The sequence below is a fragment of the Mercenaria mercenaria genome, chromosome 2 (assembly GCF_021730395.1).
Source record: "Mercenaria mercenaria strain notata chromosome 2, MADL_Memer_1, whole genome shotgun sequence".
Taxonomy (NCBI): domain Eukaryota; kingdom Metazoa; phylum Mollusca; class Bivalvia; order Venerida; family Veneridae; genus Mercenaria; species Mercenaria mercenaria.
In genome coordinates, this window is record NC_069362.1 from 79,915 (window position 1) to 101,284 (window position 21,370).

The 21,370-nt window shown below is 34.8% G+C and overlaps 1 protein-coding gene across 1 annotated transcript in view; it reads left to right on the forward strand.

Moving 5' to 3' along the window:
* LOC123563025 (uncharacterized) overlaps nt 1-5,792 on the forward strand; it is a 49,767-nt gene extending 43,975 nt beyond the window's left edge. Inside the window, exon 5 of the mRNA XM_045355584.2 lies at nt 4,787-5,792. Coding sequence (XP_045211519.2) covers nt 4,787-5,033 — 247 coding nt within the window. The 3' untranslated portion in view covers nt 5,034-5,792. The remainder of the gene's footprint in view (nt 1-4,786) is intronic.
* The last annotated feature ends 15,578 nt before the right edge of the window (nt 5,793-21,370 follow it).

A 21,370-nucleotide genomic window follows, 5' to 3' on the forward strand; every position in this document is an offset into this window, starting at 1 on the left:
TCAGCTTCGGAGCTCAATTGAATTTTTGAATTTTATTAAAGACATAATCTTTTAAAATGTATAAATAAATGTGATCTTGTTATTGTTGCGACGCATCGAAATTGTTGGATTATGAGTCTTTATATTACTGACGCAAAGCTGCGGACTAATTTAACCAAGGGCACAAACCTTAATATCTGAACTCCTTCTAAAGTTGCTACATTATACATAACTGAACAATATATTGTTATTAGCATATTATTAATTATACAATCATAAAAAAATTAAATAATTTTTGCACATGATTAATGTTTTGACTGGTGTTTTTATTAAGTGTTAAAATCTGTGTCAACTGCTCATCTGATGTCTGTACCAAAGCACTTCATCGGTACATGCAGTCAAGGAGTCATTTACACCTTACAGACCCTTCACAAGTGAAATTTTAAAAATGTTTAATCAAGCTCTACTTTATTTAACTGAAAACTGCAAAGTCCATATATGTTTATCTCTTCACAGAACAATGACAAAATCCAGAATAGTTAATGTACTCTATGCACATCACTTTTTAGATATATCATGATCTCTATACACGAGTATTCGAATAGTTAATATTTTACATCACATTTGATAAATTATTACGTGAAAGTTCAAAGGTTCAAGTTAGTATCTATGATTCTTCATTTTTGTTCGTTTTCTCCTTTGAAAATGTTAAGATACCCTCACAGCTGAAGACTCTGGTTTCAAATCTGTGGTTTTATAAGCAGTAAATTTGGAATGCTTTGAAGGATAATTGATTGTGGAGATGAAATCCAACGCTAAAAACGTCGCTATTTGCTTTCAATCGGAGTTGATGCTTTAGTCTAAAGGAAAACTCTTTACAAATTATAATTGTTCTTTTTGATTTTGGTCCAACTTTCTGCATTCTAGTTCCAGGCAATATCAGTTTTATCTGAAGCTTGCGTGGTTCAGTCAAGGTTCTGAAAACTGAAGATGTTACGGAGTTAAGTTGACAACAATCTCACTTAAAGCCTTCATTGGTCATGCTTGAATGTTTTATAACATATGGTTGTCAATAGAAATTATGTGTAAGTAGTATGTTCTCTGCCAGGGCAGATTTTCGTTTCATCCTTCTTGGTGGAGGAATAAGCATTCTGTTATTCATCGAAGGCTTTGACGTTCAGATTTTATGATGTGTATTTGTGTCGGTATAAATATCGGTCATTTTACTGGATTGGATTTGAGTATTTGTAGTTGTTTTCAGTTTTTCTTCTATGCAGATTTTGGTTAGATTAATTCTGCACATTGATTCTTTTAGAGCAAACCCATAATTTAATGGAATCTTATACTGTGAATCACTGCCTCTTTTGGTCTTTCTGTAACTTTAATTATCGTACTTGTTACATGTGTAAATGTTGAGAACTGTTCAACACGAGATTAGATTATTTCAAGTAAGAGGCAACATCCCACATTAGTAAAACTGTGAGAAAAGAGATTAACACGACAATCGCAACGAAAGACATATGTATGTTTCATAAAAAAGTAGATAACGATTCAATAAAATCAGCAACTGAAATCAATGATCTTTTTAATGCCGAAGTGACATAATAATGATGCGGTATTGGTCGACGAAAGTTTGATTATTCGCTTCTCCGACCTAACTAAGCAGCATTCTGTCTAGTAATCAGAATTGTGTACAGTTGCGAAGGAAGGTGAACATGTACTGGAGTGTTAACTTTACATATCAAAAGACAACACTGTGCCAAAAAGATGAAGGCTTCCTTATACATCATAACATCACATAGATCATGTTGCACGATTTGAAATATATTTATCAACGCTGTTCCGAGGCAGTTTACTCATTGAACAACCTAAAAGCATGACCACTTTCCCAACACGCATATATCGATCATCAAATGTATAGTTGCACCACAGATTGAATATCACAGCTGATAAACTCAAAATATATCAAGATCGAAATTCTGATTGCATTCGATCATTATGTATAAAAAGTCATAAAATTCGACTTAGAAATAGTCATTTGCCTCAAGAAATAAAATAACGGGAAAAAATCTATCGTTATCTTACTATATACAAGTTTCTTGATTTCTTTTATAGACTTCTGCAGTTACTTGAAACCAATTTCAAAACTGTCAGCAAAGCGCTTCTTTATCAAACCTGTCAGCATATCCTGAGATCCCAGTTCTTGCAACTTTACCTATACTGCACAGACACTACACGTTTTAATCATCAAAGGCAAATACTCATTCATATATGAAAATGATGTTTTTATGTTTCGCAAGAGCACGTGGTGGTACCGCAGTGTCAAACCGATCATAGGTTTGAATCATGTTGTGTGTACATACACTTTTACTTTATCTATATTTTAAATGGAGAACTCACTATTATGTAAAACTTACGTCGTTCATGTAGTGTAGACTGGAGCAGTATGGCTCAAGTTAACATCTATTTGATTCAAGAGCGGATCACGTAGTGATGTACCCGGAACGCACTCCTCTTAATCGTTTAGTCATATATCTTTATATCTAACATTGACACTCCATTCATTCAATAGAGTTTTCGGCTCGTGTCTTCCTAGCTTATGTTCTGGCAATCGGAAACCGGATGCCTTGAAAGTCCTTTATGTGTTTTTCTAGGCGTTTTGTAGTCAATTAGTTGGTTAATCATGTATTTTCCTATTACAAAACTGTATTATACTTTAGATTATAAGTTGTCTGCCTACATCTAATCAATCAGCAGATTGCTGCTCTTGAATTTACTTCCGTTATTAAAAATTATAATGATGTCGCTGTGTCGAAACAATGTTCGACAGATATATGCTTTAAAGATAATATAAAAATACAGTGTTACAAAACAAAATTTGGTGCATAGAAAACCACCTTTTAGTATACTTTAGGCAAATGCCATGAACATGATTATAAAACAATGTCATTAAAGATTATTATGAATTACTTGCATTAATTAAACAATATGTTAAACTTCTACTTGTATAACAGTCTTGGTAATGCTGAAATCTAATCAGAATAATATTGCAAACAATGCATGTAATTTGCACACATTCTTATAATAAGAGCATAGATTACTGCTTATGCATTTTCGTCAAATTCCTTTCCTTCTATGTACTTATTTAAAACAAATTTTGCTAAAAAATATTTCCTTATTGTATGCTATATTTCTTGTAAATGCACTGTAAACTAACTGGGTGCGGTACAAATTAAACAGTTAAAATAAATTGAATATATATATTTTTCCCAAGAAAGTGCTAATATAGATATTTGAAATGACCCATTGGCTTGTTTAATGACAAAATATCCGATATTATAAGCAATTTTACTGATTTTTTCAGACATTATTCAGCAGTATTATTTTCGTAATCGGTCGCCATATTGATGACGTCATTTCCGGATCCTGTCGCGGTCTCCAGAAGAGATACATACATATTGATTTTTGTCTTAGACCAAGGAATAATTTGGTATATGTGGCTATATTTCTCAGCTACTTTGAGCGGGATTACAAATGGCAGTGAACTAATCAAAAGACCATTGATTTCGGTTGTTATAAATTTTATTGCATCCTTATCAACCATTTTATTAAACATACATATGTCTGTCGCAAAAAATAGGTTAAGAAATGTTTTAGCCCGGCTCTGAAGTACAGCTATAATTTTATATTCAAAATCATTGCGATTGTCGTGTTAATAATTTATTCTCACTGTATTACTATTGTGGGAATTTGCCTCTTACTTGAAATAATCTAATCTTGTGCTGAACAGTTCTCAACATTTACAAATGTAACAAGTACAAGTACGAAAATTGAAATCACACAAAGACCAAAGGAGACAATTATTCAGTGTTAAAGATTCCATTAAATTATGGGTTTGTTCTAAAAAATAAATCAATGTGCAGAATTACTAACCAGAATCTGGATTTTCACTGGATATTCACTGCTCTAATGCAGTGGACCGTCGCGAGGCCCCTCCTAGCCATGTTGATTAAACTCACAATATGCAGCAGTGAATACCAAACTTGTACACGGATGTAGGTAAGCGTTTTGTTTTTCGCATTTAAAGACAAAGTTTCTGACACCAAATTTGCCCTTAGGATAAAATATAGTCATGAATTATTGATGGTCTAATGATATTAATTCTGTGCTATTCATAGTTGGTTATCAGTGCTGGATTAATGACACAAATAATGTCATCAGTGCTGAGTTGATGTTCTTGTACATCTGATCTGGCGGAGAAGGGAATGACTGGGCCAGGAGTTACGTTGTTTCAATGGCGAGACTTTGGTCAATTAGTAAGAGACGATTTAGGAACAAACATTTATATACATGTACGTTATTTAATGATCAGTTTACTTGCATAACAACCTCAGCTGCGAAACCGGTCTTACACCTAAAGGATGGCATAAAAATGTTGGGGTATTTTATGGTTTTGCTATATTGGTATTCATTGATTAAAATAATACTGAAACATAAACATGGACGAGATTAAAGGCATACACAGAAATTGTCCTGTTTCATTGTACTACTTGTGCACATAAAGTTTTCATTAAAGATCTATTTAAGTTTAAACTTAAAATGCATCAATTTCAGTTGCGTTAAGAATGTGTCATATTAAGTCATTTTCTTTTGTATAGTTTCTGCATTTGGACATGTTTATGTTCTTAGAGGTAAAGCTATTTTTACACGCTTGGAGAGCTTATTATTGTATATATTATTACTTATACTGATGCGTTTTAATACGCTGCATTTTCTGTATACTAAATCAATAAATTGTGTATTACAGGGAATATCTTGATCCAAGCATAGCAGCAATACATCATTTCCGTGAATGCAAGAAAGATACACCATTTGAGCTGTTTGCTTATGTAAATGGAACTGTTGAACAGATAAAGATAACATGCAAGTCATTTAGGAGGAACAATTCTACAGCTATTAAACAGCTGTCGAGTCAAGATATGATAATAAAAAATATTTCAAATGTTGTTAGCACCCTAATGCTGTCTAATATTGAAACAGATCAACTTGCATAATATACGTAAACTGTTGAAAAAACTGTATGCTACTCTGTTATACGTCATTGAGAGTTTCAAATATTGAACTGTCTACAGACAATAAAGCATACAAAGTGTAAAAAGAAGATTGTAAAAATATGACTCTTTTTGAAAATCATGTCCACCTTATAATACATTTTGTGACAATATTAACGTGAAATAGCTGTTCCTTCTGATTTGACTAAACTTTTAAAAGATTATTGTGTGCCATAATTTCAAGAAAACATATATTTGTAATACAAATTGCTTCACTTTTTAATTATGCTTAATCTTTCAAGTTTAAAGCATAGTATGAAATGACGCTAAATCTGCCAGTGGAAATTGGTATATGATACATATACAAGTATATTATTTGTGCAGTATAATAGTTGTTGTGTCGTATAATTTATGTGAGTTATGTATCATTTTAAAGCGACTAACCCACACATTGTGATTTGTAATTTTAAAATAATTTATTTCCGAAGGGAAAAATGCCGCCACTGTTTCATTTATTTACATGAAACATAATGGTTGACCAGTTTATAGTTTGCAAAATTACGGGAACACTTAATATTTTACAGTTTATTAATGAACTTTTATAAACCGTTACCACGCTTTATTTTCTAAACATTGATAAATCTAGAACGAGACGCGACAGTATTTTTAGACGCTATCATCACATGGGCAGCAAACTAAAGGCTCGCATGTGGTTTGATGGTTAAATTTACATTCTCGACTACCGTTTAGGGAAGTCAGCATGCTTTGCCTTATTTAGGTAAAAACCACTATCGTACTGAAACTGAATACATGTAATTCGATTAATCGCCTATTTAAATACAATGATATATTCAATGGCGTTGTACATAATAATAATAATAGTTATTAGACAATATCAATGATGACAGTAATAATAATAATAATAATAATAATAATAATAATAATAATAAATAATAATAACAGCCTTATTGTAACAAACAGTCATGACCGCATCCCTCCCCTTGAGGTCATTTTACCCCTATTGCGAATACCAGTGCTTAAAGCATCTGGTACCCCCGGACGAGCTGCATATAGAGGTTCAAATTCCCCGGTTAATGGTGGCATCATATACTTTTAATAAAGAAATACTACACACTACCCTACCCATAGAGTCTTACCAACATGTAGGTTTATTAAACAAACCTTTGAAATATAAACGTTGAAATGTAAACCTTTTACAAAAAAATAAGAACTATCACCTGCCACGAAATCCCTGAAATACAGTGCCGTAACTTTTATTTTTGAATGTGTCAAGTGATTTACTTTTACGTAGTTCTAACGGCAGTTCATTCCAAAGTTTTGGACCAATAGTACATAAACTTCTATCATTGAATGTTTTGCACTTGTTGTATGGAACAACATAACGACATTCAGAATTTTCAGACGATCTCAAACCTTGTCTACTAGGAATATACTCTGTTAAATACAGAGGTGCTCTGCCAGTGTGACAGCTATACACGAAAGAACGTGAAATTAATTCTTGCTTTCACCGGCAACCAATGTAATTGATACAATGCTTGTTTAGAACTGTCAAATTTCATCCTGTTAAGTACAAGTTTTGCGCACATGTTTTGAATACGTTGCATCTTACGCACCTTACAGTTAGCTACACCATACAGTATGATATTGCAATAACCCAGATGTGAAATAACTAGAGACAAAACTAAATTTTCAGTGGTTGTTTTGTTTTGTTAAGTATCTACGACTGTTCTTAATCCGTAGGTACTTCAACATGGCTGTAAGACATTTGCGAATTCCATGATCTTTAAAGTTCAAGGTTTCGTCAAGAAATGCACCGAGATATCTAACTGTGCTTTCGACATCATCGCCAGCAATGTTAATAAAATTGTAAAACATTTGTTCAATGGAGGTATGTTACCAAACATAATAGAATCAGTTTTTGGAGTGTTCATTTTCAGTTTCTTTCTATTCATCCGGTCATTGATTATAACTGAGCACCTTTCAACGTCTCTACGGAAACAGATGTAGGACGAACGCTTTTATTTGCTATATGATCATCAGCAAAACAGTAAACTGATATGTATTTGGATGACATCAAAACGAGTTCCATTATAGTCTTATAGGTGAGATACAGCCAGGGACCAAGGCAACTTTTTCTCCCTACCACTTAGAAGATCATTGACCAACCGAAGTAGCGCAGATTCACAGGAATGGTATTTCTTATATGCAGACTAGTTCTTCGGCAAAAGACTGTTTTGATTTACATTTATTTAATCTGTAAAGAACAGCTTCCTCAATAAGTTTTAATAGAAAAGATAAATTACTCACAGGACGATAATTTGAAAGCTCAAGTTCAAGACATGCTTTTTCTAGCAGAGGTTTAACAACTGCTTGTTTGTATTTCACAGGGAAAACACCTTGTTGTAATGAGAGATTCCCCAATTTAGTGATACTAGAGAGAAGTTCATCTACATGTGGTTTCGGAATACATGTTGGTAAAATACCTAACTCTGAAGACGTAGTATTCAATTCATTGATGAGATTTTTCACTTCATCTTGAGTCAATTCAGTAAATTGGTTTAAATTTTGTATGTCCTTTACCTGAGGTTCAAAGTTATTGTATTCATTTTGGGATTAACGTATTTTTGAGATTTTTGCCACAAAAAAGTCAGCAAAATTGTCGGCCAATGAATTATTAGATTCCCGTTGAGGCAGTGGGTTTTCACAATACTGAATAACACTATCTAAACCACGGACCGTTCTATTATTAAAAGTACACAAATATCGCTAACCTTAAAACCAACTATAGATAGCGCACAATATTATGTCGTTTAGAAGTTCAAAAAAAACAAACAAAAAAACAAAAAAACAAAAACAAACATACAATCAAGTCAATACACTAATTGACGATTTAGTCAGTGATTCTTCGTTGGCCGAACGGTAACGGTATTCGTATTATATCTTTTCGTCGGATGTTCTATCCCAATTTCATGTCCCCCGCCGTTTTGAAGAAAGAAAGGGGTATATAGAAATGGGCTGCGTCTTTCCGTCCGTGAGTACGTCCGTACTTCCGTCCTTTCTTCCGTCCATCACAATTCTTGTCCGTTCCATAACTCTGCCATCCATGAAGGGATTTTAGAATAACTTGTAATAAATGTTTCCCATATCATGACGACGTGTCATTTGCAAGACTTAGACCCCTATTCCCAAGGTAAGGTCACACTTGGAGGTCAAATGTTAACAGTGTGTTTTGTGTCCGGTCCGTTACTCTGCCATCCATGAAGGGATTTTAAAATAACTTGTAATACATGTTTCCCATATCATGACGACGTGTCATTTGCAAGACTTAGACCCCTATTCCCAAGGTAAGGTCACACTTGGAGGTCAAATGTTAACAGTGTGTTTTGTGTCCGGTCCGTTACTCTGCCATCCATGAAGGGATTTTAAAATAACTTGTAATAAATGTTTCCCATATCATGACGACGTGTCATTTGCAAGACTTAGACCCCTATTCCCAAGGTAAGGTCACACTTAGAGGTCAAATGTTAACAGTGTGTTTTGTGTTCGGTCCGTTACTCTGCCATCTACGAAGGGATTTAAAAAAAACTTTTCTTTTTACGAAAACTTTTCAGTTATTGCTAGAAGATGAGAATAATATTGTAAAAAGTCATGTTGATCACTTCATAAATGTTGATGTCGCACTTCTTTAAGACAATCAGATGAAGCTCCCTACTCTCTAAACTACACAAAACTCCATATAAATCTCGATTCCTTGCTAATTCAAACTTATGCACAGCAACAAATATTTCCCTACTTTCGACTGCTTATCTTACTGCAATAAAAGACCACGTCAAGAAGTATTCCTCCAAGGTTTATGAAAACTCGGGTGTTAATCTGTTTTAGTTAATCAAGAACACTGGAGATGTTATCAAACAGCTAATAAACAAACAATTCAATTGTTCGACTATAGTATTTATGACATTTTCCTATTCTTTTTACTGATTTACTACATAATCCAATTATAGAAAAAATAGAAGCCTTAATTCAGAAAACATTTGCAAGAGAAAACCTCAGTTATCTGGCATTCTTTTCTACCAGTAAATTTAAAAGATACATTTTATGGAGTTGTAATCAGGTTTGTGAAGCTCTTAGGTTTCTATTAGATAGTATGTTTATCAAATTTGGCAATAGAACGCTACAGACAAGTAACTGGTATCCCGATGGGAACTAACCGCACCCCACTCATTGCTGATTTATTCATATACTGTTATGAACAAGATTTCAAGCTTAGTTTGTCCACTGAGACACAATTTGAAATTCTTGAAGCTTTTAATAGAACATCAAGTTTCTTGATAATATTTTAAACATGGATAACCTATATTTTAAGAAATGGTGAAACGCATTTACCAAAAGTGTTACAGCATGACAAGGATAATACTTCAGATTTAGAAGCGTCATTTTTGGACTTGAATATAACAATTGAGAATAATAATCTAGAAACGAAATTATATGATAAAAGAGACGATTTTAATTTTGAAATTGTCAACTTCCCCGACCTTGATGGAGATGTCTCTTGAGCAACATAATACGGTGTCTATTTCACAACATATCCGTTTTGGAAGAGCTTGCTCAAAGTTAGGGAATTTCAATTATAAAAATTTTCATATCACCAAATTATTATTACAACAGGGTTACCGTTATAATAAACTACGGAAAGCTTTCAGTAACCTTACTATAGATTGTTCGAACTGTTTAAGAAATATGATACTAATCTTAAAGGCACTCGCTACAGTTTTTCTGGACGGGTCGATGTTTACCCCAACACCGTGCCAATTTGGTTTGTTTCTAATCGATGTAGCTCACTGCAGAGCTGGTGCGGTCTTCTGCGCATGCCCGGAAGTGATTATCTAATGTCGCGTACGGCACAAATTCGCAAATTATTGTATGTTCGCATGCATGTAATGTACAAAATGTATAATATACTGACTAAAGGTTAGGGTAAATATCACCATGGTTACAAAATATATACATTTAAAGTACTTTTAGTTCAAATTGCTTCAATCCGACATATACTGGAGTCTGTTATTTATACCAGCGCCCAAACTCTGCATTGAGTCACCATCAAAATGCTTCAGAAACACTTTAAAAGCCGCTTATTAAGAAATCTGCCGTTTGATAATTTTATATATATATTTTAAATACATTTGCTCAAACACTGAAAGAGTATTTCGTACCAACCTGCGTTGTATAAATGCCCGCCACACCCCACCTCGTTGTAATTTGATTTAAGCGAAATCTAATATGGTGACCTATCAATTTTCTTTTTGTTTTAGATTAGGAAGACATAACCAAAGGTATGTGCAGAGTTTGATTAAATTCTATTATGTGAAACTCGATAAAATAGCAGAAGTACCAACTTAAAACTGACAAAAATATGCAAAAATAGCCCTTGGGTCTGCTGAACAAGTATTCCTTCCTTTCCAAAATCATGTTCTTTTGATTTCTCTGAGCATGTTTCAAATAGATATATGGTTTTCCGTTATAAAAATGCTAAGATAATCAAATTTATGCTGATTATTGTACTTTACTGAAATATATTTTAGGATAACAGAAATTTTGAAAAATGTTTAAAATAGCACCATATCTAGGGGCAAATTAAATTGAAACAAAGGTGGTGACATAGTATTTTTATTTCATTTTTCAATACATCATAATATGATCTTTTAATACAAAACATTTTATCAAAATCTATTATTGAGAAAAAAATTACGAAACTGTAGCGAGCGTCCTTAAAACACTTTTAAAACTTGGTCTCACACACCCTTAATTTTATAGAGTTGCTGTTTATTAAATTCGAAAATTTAATAATACACATGTAGTCCTCATTTTAATCAAATATTTGTAAAATTTGTTAAAATAAATATCAAAACAGGAAAATTGTGAAGCACAGTGCTTGTTTTGTGATTGACCCCTCTACAGTTAATCGCATTGATTCCCTATGTGATGGTGCGATGGCTAACAAAGTGTAAGACCCCTTGATGTTTCTCCTAAATCCTACATAGAACGGACGGAGGAAGTTGAATCTTACCTTGCAGCATTCTTAGTCGTGTCTTTAAAAGTTAGTCTCTTGGTGCTCTGACTTCAGACAAGTTGTTGAGTACATTTGTGTAATTATACCTTACATTTACCATAATGTAATGTTTTACTTAATATGATCTGGTACTTTATCGCTAATGTTAGAACCTTTCTCGGCGGAGAATGATTTTATTTACATCTTGTTTTCTAACTTGTTGAAAATAGGGTAATTGTGAGGTTGGCATTCCTTAAACGTGTTTAAACCCACAGTTTCATTTGTTTTGTTTTTTGTTTGTTTTGGGTTTAACGCCGTTCAACAGTATTTCAGTCATGTAACGGCGAGTAGTTAACCTAACCAGTGTTCCTGGATTCTGTAGCAGTACAAACCTGTTCTCCGCAAGTAACTGTCAACTTCCCCACATGAATCAGAGGTCGAGGACTAATGCTATCAGACCCAATATCGTTTATCAAATAGTCACGGAGAACATATGCCCCGCCCGAGGATCGAACTCACGACCCCGCGATCCGTAGACCAACGCTCTACATGCTGAGCTAAGCGGGCTTGCTAATTTCGTTTGTATAGGTTACTACTCGGGAGACGGTGCTCATAATTTCAACTTGTTTTCTGTCTGTCTTGTACTTTGCGTGTGCGTGGCTGTGTGCGAGTGTTTGTCTTTTGTTCATGAGTGACTGCGCTGCTGTGGTTTACGTTGTAGGGTAACTGTGATTAAGCAAAGTGGCATTTTCTATTGAATATTCATACTTGTTCCCCGTTTCCACTACAGTACTCTTCGAATTTCTACTCCCTACTCCTTGCGTCCTCTTTTTCTATATTTTGTATAAAATTAGTATGTTCTTGTTGGATTGTTGAAGCATTCCGTCTATAATTTTTTCCGTTAGATTTCTTTTGTCGTGGGCCTACTTTGTTAATACTTGGCTCTGAGGCTGTGTTTGTGGTGCTTTGTGTTTCCGAGAAATCTACCCTTACCTATTATTGTTTGTTTTTCGATTTTGTTTTTCAGTTATTCCCTATTGACTCCTTATTTGGGTTTAAGCATAGTATTGAATAGAATATAGAGTATAGAATGTTTTTATTCCTTTAGAGAGAATTGACATCTTATTTTTTTTCAATAGGCTATTCTTTACAAAAACTACATATCAAACAAGTATTCCATTTTGTTTTAGCTAAAACATCCAATAAAAGTGTTCACATGCATATTTCATCCCACTTTGGGGACACACCGGATTGGAATCCAAATAATGCTAAATAAGGCAATTCTGCACAGATGAAATATCATTTACTCAAACTAGAACACCCTGGATTGAAAAGAACTACATACATTATTCATTGACTGCTCTGTAAACGATAGAGCTGACACATTGGTCTAGTAAAATTGTCTGATTACGAAACCAGGGCTCAATTAGGATAAGTCTTAACTCGGACCAGTCGAGCACCTGCACGAAGGGATACAAGTCTAAACGTAACGAGTTGTTTAACTTCGCGCAGATGCTCGACTAGCGTGCAAACGACTACCGCGAAGGAAATTATTGCTATCGTAGAGCGACCAAGGGTACGCCCCACCCTTTTTTTGTTTAAATTTGTTCCTCGGATTTTCACCGATCTATCTCAGAAATGGCACCGTGCCTCTAAAAACCGCGGAAATCCGCCAATCCGCAGACAGTTTTCATTCCTGAATTTTAGGAGTAATGTGTGTGTTTGCTTTACACCTGACACACTATAGAACACGGTATGTTTCTTCTGTGTCTTGCGCTATCCTCCAATTAAATTTACTATAAGTCTTTTGGAGGAGCTGCTCATATGATTAAGCAGTTGAGACTATAAAAAAGCTTAAAATCACACAAACATACAAAAATTATGTTGACAAGCTTTAAATAGCATGGAGCTCCTACTACGTAGTCATGGGTCTGAATCTCAAACAGAGGTGACTGAGTACATGCACTTTTCACCAGTTCAGATAAATGGTCATGGCAAAAATCCGTCGTAAGTTCTACTGCCGTACGATTGAAAGTCTGAATACTTTACCTTAAAATGGTAGTTGATTCTAGTTCATTGCCTTACTGGATAAACACTTTTCAACTATAGAACAATTCAAGTGCATGTGTTTAGTTTTGCATATTCAGAGATCCAAGTTCGGGCTACCATGACTTAAAATATTTTAATTAACTGATCATTAAATTAACATATTATGCATTTGTGAAAATGATCTCTTTTGGCTAGAGCATATAGAACTATCTCAGTTTGAAAGTGGTCGTTGGTTCGAATCTTGCTCCGGGTACAAACACTTTCACCATTTAATGTTCCTTTAATAATTTCATACTCATTTGGAGAACCAATGCAAAGTGATTCAAGAAGTTATCACATTATGTTGAAGCTTATGTTGTCACTATAATGTGAACTGTAGTATTATGACCAAAACTATCATCTGTATGATCCAAGGGTACATCAAAAGGGGGTGCTGGACACCAGGCGAGCATATATTTTTACAGACTGAAGATGTCAATTATTCAAAAATGTATTTTTCATCTCACTTTGCACGCACAAAAATATCATTAGTACTCATCACTACTGAAGAGTAGTGCACGGATGACAGTGGGATTTTAAACCCATAATTTAAAGCTAACTGCTTTTTTATTTACAAATCCGGAATATTAAGGCACAATATTTAAATAATATACATCAGGTTGCCCTATTTTTTGGTATGCTAACTTTTTTGTCCATATGGGCATGTTCCTGGAATATGCTAGAAATTCAATGCCCCTGCTAAATGAAAATGCTAGATCATGTCCTGTTCTCTGCAAAGGACATAGCTTGGCAAAAATCAATAAGTAGGCTATTATGGTCTAGGGTAGTGCGGGGGCCTGTTTCATCTGAACATTTTCTTTAAACGCAGCTACATTCTGGGGTTATTTTGGAACAAAATTGTATAGAATTAGGAAAACAATTCTTATACATGACATTGTGCTTTTTAAATGGATTAATTGCAAATATCTAAAATAGCAATACATATAAAATAACAATATTTTTTTGTACTTTGGGTGTATATAAATATAGAGAATGGCAAGATGAAGCTTGACAGCCAGTTATTATCTGGCCGATTGATTATGGACATACGAGTTTGTAAATAAATTCTGTTGTTGTTATTCTTTACAATTCAAATTAAATAAGAACTCTTTTTATCATCGACAGGTTTTAAAGACATAATTCTGTATAATCTGATATATGTTTAATTAATTAAATCGCGAGTATACATAGAAATAACATATAACATAATATATATTAAAAAACAGAGACAAATATCAAACAGGGAATGCCACGCACAAAAAACGCAGCCTCCCCAAAACGAAACCCACAGCACGCAGACGTGCACACCACCCGCACACACACACATACACGCGCACACACACAAAGCCAATACACCAGAAACACACACATACACATAGACGCGCACATACAAAGCCAACACATTAGGACAAAACGAACAAACAAAGGAACACAGTGGGGCACCGCCTTGGAACGGTCAGTGGCAAAAACTGGGGAGCTTAAACCGGTTTACGGTGCGCACCCAACCTCACTATTACCACGCACCATGTTCCAAAGACACGGGACAGTGTAAGTAAAAGTAATCCCCTACAGGTGAATCTCTAACACACGTAATGGAAACAAAAAGGCATGGCATGTAAAACACAAAAATGTTTGTGTATAAATATATAAAAAGCAAACCTTTAGAACCAAAAACGTATGTACTCAATGCCTTTTCAGAAGACAGAGCAACAAGAGAAACACCCTTAAGGGCCCGACGAAACAGGCCAGAAGACAGATATCAAAACAGTTCAGTCCTGGTAGGATTTAAAAACTGCTTATCATAGAGTCCTCCCCCTCTTCCGTCAGACACAATCAAAGAGGAAAGCGTAGTGTCCAACTGTAAACGGGTTGAACACTAAACATGCGGTATGTCTCAAAACAGTTGGGTCGTAACCTCTTTTAATAAAACGTTTTATAATTTTACCAAATACATTTGGAAAATTACCATGACCCAAGATCTTACGAAGTTTGTAAACCACATCCCCATAAAAAACTGGTTTAGAAATACCTTCTCGCAGAAGTGTCTTTAAATTACTATTGAATTTTAAAACTAAATCAGAATTACGATAGTAAAATTTAGCAAAATATTTACGCAATTTGTAATAACGGTAGCCTTGCTAAAGAAGTTTACTTGTAATATATTGATTACGTACATTGAAATGCTTGACATGACTACACGCTCTGGCAAACCGAATTAATTGAGAAATATATACCCCGTAGGATGTAGCCTGAGGTACATCCAAATCCAAATGGGGAAAATTTACAATACTAAAATTAAAATCATCCCTGTCATAAATTTTGGTATGTATAATATTGTCACAAATAGAAAGATGGTAATCTAAAAATGAAGCATCAGTATCCGAATTGTTAGTTTTAATTAACTGAAGCTCCCTAGGATAAATAGTACCCACCAATTGACCAAAAAACGGATTATCCATATTAAGAATATCATCCAGATAGCGTGATGTATTATTAAATGCAGTTATAATATCTGCCTGCATAGATACATAGATATAATTTACCATAAAAAGGATTGGTAGAGGTAAGTTCTACATCTAAAATGTTTCGTTATAGATAATGCATCAGATAAAGATCCAAACTCATCTTAAAAGTTTATAATTCGAGCCTATTTTCAGTCTTATGACATCCACTATATCGGCTGTACTTGCGTAGAACAGGTTTGTACTGGAACATAATCCAGGAACACTGGTTAGGTTAAAGGTCACCTGTTACATAAGTGAAAAACTGTTGAAAAAATACTTTAAAAACAAATAAACTATCTCGGCTGAGACAAGATCAGGTAGGGATTTTCAGGCTTGCAATAATCAGACTTAATGGTATGATGACAAGTGGCCAATAGAGGAGATGTAGTGTTACGGGGTTCGGTAGGTCTATGTTACAGTGAAACTGAAAAAGACACAGGTTATCATGAAGGTAATACATCTATAAAAACTGAATGACAATGTTGCTGAAATTGATGTGGGCTGACTCACTGATGATGCACATTTCGCTCGTAGTAAAGTTATTGGTTGGAATGTATGTCAATTTCTTGTGTGATTGCATACAAATAAGAAGTAAATTTAGTTAACGAAATCTCCTTACCCATCACAGACAACAGATACAAGCTTTATTACGACAATTTTGTTAAAATGTTGTTATATAAGACGCAGACTTCTAATATCTGTTACAATCTGGAATTTAAATAATGCTATGCCTATTTCTAAATATTCTGATATACATAATCAATTACGCTGAGAGTAGAAGAAGATAAATGAAAATGCAGATATTGTTTACAATATTGTCACATCATGGGACAGTCTACAGTTTGCAAGTCTAAAATGCTGGGAATTAATCTTTGTTACGCGTGTCAAAATTATCATCAAATATATCGCAAAAAAAAAAGATTTTTTAAACCCAAATGTTTGTTATCGTTTGATATTACAATGTGACGAAACAAGGATAACATTATCCAACTTATGTGGTCACAAAGTTTGGCAACGTTTCTGTTATATACATGCAGGTATTGTTACATATGTATTCAAATGTAAATTTTGATAAACTTTAAATGGCCGCGTGAGGGGGATTGTGAAAGAAAATTCTAGACTTCTTTTAAAGCATAGTTACTACTGTTATATTTACAACTTCTTATCTTATCTCATTTCATCTCATCTCATCTCACCTCACCTCAACTCACCTCACCTCACTTCACCTCATCTCATCTCATCTCATCTTATATTATCTTATTTTATCTTATAGGGGAGGTAAAACTCGCTTGTAAAAATAATAGGGGGCAGAGGGGTAGGGCAAAGTTTACATCTACCTTTATTTCAAGGTTTGCTTACAGTAACAATGTGATTGTCAGTAAATGTATATATGTCAAACAACTTCAGCAATAAAGCAATAAGAAATTCATCAAAAAGAATGTAGGTCAAGCTTGATATTCAAGGTCAAATGCCAAATTTAACCTTGAAATCACAAATATGGTATATTTAAAATCAATTTTTATTCTTCAAAAATAGTTTCTTATCATATGTCAGTCATATATATATTTTTTTATGTGTATATATCAGCCAAAGTCAACAATGCAAACCTTATCGCAAAAAGGCAAGGTCAATCATGATAACTTGAGGTCAAAATTCATTTTCATCCGGAAAAATGAAAAAAAAAACCTTTATTTTTTTCAGGCATAAGTCAGCAGTGCAGATGTAACTACTAAACTGCCAAGGGTAAAGCTATTATCAAAGGTCAAAGGACGATATATGATAAGCAATGAAAAATGGCTCCCTAAATTATTAGAATATGAAAATTCCATAATTAAAACTTTAACTGTCTAGCACAAAAAAAGATCATAATCGTTAAAACTATGACTTTAAAAAACTTCAAAACCAAGTTATTTGAACGACTACTCAGACCTTAAAAATTCGACTTTCACCGTTTTCACACGCGATTTACACACTACATGCTTGATTTTGATTGTGAGCCGGACCTGGTGTCAAGCTGGAGTGTTGCTGGAAAACAAAGGTTACTAAAATACTTAATTTTAGACAAACAAATCCGCTTGACACCCAGTCCGGTTCATATTGATTGTTTTTTCCCACTTTTTTCGCAAGTTTAAGCCCCACTTTTCTTTCAAGGAAACGCACTCATCTGTAAGCAACCGAACATCAAACAAATACCCGGTAGTTTTGTTCTATTCATGAAACTGATAACTAAAAGTTATTTTTAAATGTTTAGAGCCGAGTTTAATGCATATGGACATTTTGATGATCAGTTGCATGTTTTACATCAGAATCAACTGTAATTTGGAATTATATTAAAGTTGATTTTTTAAGAGGCATTTTTAAAGAAAGAATAAAGTGTAATTATAGTTGTTTAAAAAGTTAATTGTTGTTGTTAGCTTGTTCACGTAAATGTTATAGAGATAAGAAAGATAACTCATGCGCAACGCAACTAGTACATGTAGGTAGTTCATTTATGTAAAAAGTATGACGTAGTTTGTATGAGCCTCTGTGAGGCAATCGGTACGCACGGTATGCCTGGTGTCAGTGGTATGCGAGATCGATTCCCGACAAATCCCGTAAACTTATTTTTTTGTCAATAACGACAGAACATACTATTTTGATCATGAACAACTTTGATGGTGATTTTAAAATAATATTTTTAATTGTAAGTTGCAAGTTCAAAACTTTAAAGCCATTTAACCGCTCTATCTCTATAATTAGTCAAGTTAGTCTTTTACTGTATATCTGTGATTAAGTTATAAGCATGTGTTCTTGTGCTTTATTTTGACGTATGAATAAAAGTAAGTCAACAACTCAGACTTTACTCATCAATTTTAAAATGCTCCGTTTCATCGAATAAGCGTAGAGTGCAGAGTCAATTAACGTCACTGACATGTCATTTACGGTGTGTAATATTTCATTATATAAACACAAATTTAAATACATATAAAATCATTTTAAAACACAATAGGCTATATATTTGTGTTTAAAGAATATCTAAAATATCGCAAGACGCGTAATCTTATTATAAATCAGAACTTTTATTTTTATAATAATGTATTGTTTTGTCGATTGTGATTTGTTTTGTTTTGCGTTTTAACGCCGTTTTTCAACAGTATTGCAGTTATGTAAAAGCGGGCAGTTAACCTGTTCCTGGATTCCGTACCACTTAAAACCTGTTCCCTGCAAGTAATTGTCATCTTCCCAACATGATCTGGAGATGGAGGACGAATGGTTGTAGTCACAAAATCCCTTATAAAATCAGCACAGAGAACACAAGTCTCGCCCGGGGATGACGAAATGACGATCCCGCGATCCGTAAACCTGCGGTCTTCTTATTGTGCTTGTGAAGCAAGCTCTACAACTTAACTTACCAATATTTACTTAACCCAATCCTTCCCACACTCGAAACAGACACGGATTAGCTAGGCCCTCTGTTCTACATTTTTGAAATGAATAGTAATTAGTCTTAAAATAAGGCACATGTTCATCGATGATAAAAAGTTCGTAGGTGTTGTGTTTTCTCTTTCTTTTTTTCTAGAGTAACAGTAATGATTTCTAAATATTCGGGGAATGTATATACATGTATTTGAGGTGTCACAAGGAGATATGGATGTTTTGTGAAACTAAAACGTGCGCACGTATTTGTTACTGCGTGCGCACGTAATATCTAATACGCGCCCACCTTATGAGAATAAGTTATGTATTAGTATAAAAATACCTGTGCACGTATTGGTATAGAAAGAACCTCTGCACACGTAACACTGGGCATGTTGGAAAGCTTTCTATCGCGATCACTTATTAGCTATTACGTGCGCACATGCGAAGATGTTTCTTACACTAACACGTGCGTACTGAGCAATTTATCCGTTCTTTATCGTTGCAGCCGTTTCGTCTCGAATCTATGTAGAAAGCTAACTTCCGCTTTCGATTCGAGGAAAGGAAAAGCAATAGTCCAGAGGAAAGCCAGGTCATCTGTTTCATTCTGCTGTCAAAAATAACCATTTTTGTCGAAACAAACACAATTTGCCACCATTTTGTGTTTGATATTTTTATAAGCGTGACGTCACAATGGCGTCTCTCTATCCAGTTAGCGTGTTTTGCATTTATACTTGAAATGGGTTAGAAATGAAAAATAACAGAAAAAAAATTACGTCCGGAAAGAAATCTTTAGTATTGTCACTTACGAAACTTTCATTAAGTCCAGAAGGCGCAGCAAGTCCAAGTTGCGCAGTACTTTAGGAAAGGAGCAAATCCAGAAAGTCCAACGGGCCCATAGAGCGCAGCAAGTCACAGCTGTGCAGGAAGCCCAGTAAGAAGAGCAAGTCCTGTAAACGCAGCAAATCAAGGTTGCACAGCAATACCAGTAAGAAGTCCGGTAAGTGCATCAAGTCCAGGTTGCGCACGAGTCCAATAAGAAGAGCAAGTCCAGTAAACACAGCAAGTACAGGTTGCACAGAAAGAGGAGTAAATCCAGTAAGCGCAACAAGTCTAAGTTGCGCAGCAGGTCAAATAAGAAGAGCAAGTGCAGTAAGCTCAGCAAGTCTAGATTGCAAAGCAAGTCCAGTAAGAGGAGTAAGTTCCGTAGGCGCAACAAGTCTAGGTTGCGCCGCAAGTCCCCAGCAAGTCTAAGTTGTTGTGTAACAAGTTCAGTAAGAGGAGCAAGTCAAAGTTGCCCAGCAATTCTAGTACGTGCAACAAGTCCAAGTTGCGCAGTAATTCCAAGTTGTGCAGCAAGTCCAGTAAGAGGAGCAAGTGCAGTAATCGCAACAAGTCCAAGTAGTGCAGCACGTCCAAGTTACGCAGCAAGTCCAACAAGAGCAGCAAGTCCAAGTTGCGCAGCAAGTCCAAGTTGCACAACGTATTTAGAGAGTGTCGCAAGTCCAGGTAAATCTAGTAAGCGCAGCAAGTATTATAAGTGCAGCAAGTTGAAGTACCATAGTAAATCCAGGAACCACAGTTATTACAGTAGTAAATTGCTTGGAAGATACCTGATATATTGTCACCTTTGATAGTAAACCCAAAAACTTGACAAGTTGGTGGCTCGTCCGGGATTTTCTTTAATTTGTTCTACAGCTATCAATAAAAAGTAAGATGTATTACGATGAATAGTTTAGACTTGGAGACAGACTTGGGTTGTCCGGTTGAGACTTAGGTACTTTTCCTCCAACACAAGAAAGAAGAATGTATAGCAAGTAAGAGCTCAACGTCGTGATGAAGACAGAAGACAAATAGAAATGAACTTTGAAATACAGATGAAGGAGAGAGAGGCAGAGGCCGAGCGTTTGAGATCCAACACATTAGACAGTACTGACACAAGTTAAATGTTAAGTTCTAAGATTCATAAGTTTTACAAAGAGCATGATAACATAGACGGTTATCTGTAAAAGGTTTGAGAGATATGCCAAAAGTCAAAACAGGAAAGAGGATAGTTTGGACATAGGTCACAGTAACTTTTAACTGAAATGGGACTAGAGGTTTATACCAGAATGCTACTAAAAGAGGCTTGTTTTCCTGTAATGCACTCAAGAAAGCGATTCTAAGAAGGTATCAATTGACTGAAGAGAGATTCAGATCTAAATTTCGGCGAAGTAAACCGGAACCAGGAGAGTCAGTCTGCAAATTCGTGGCAAGATTGAAGAGTTACTTTAATCGCTGGT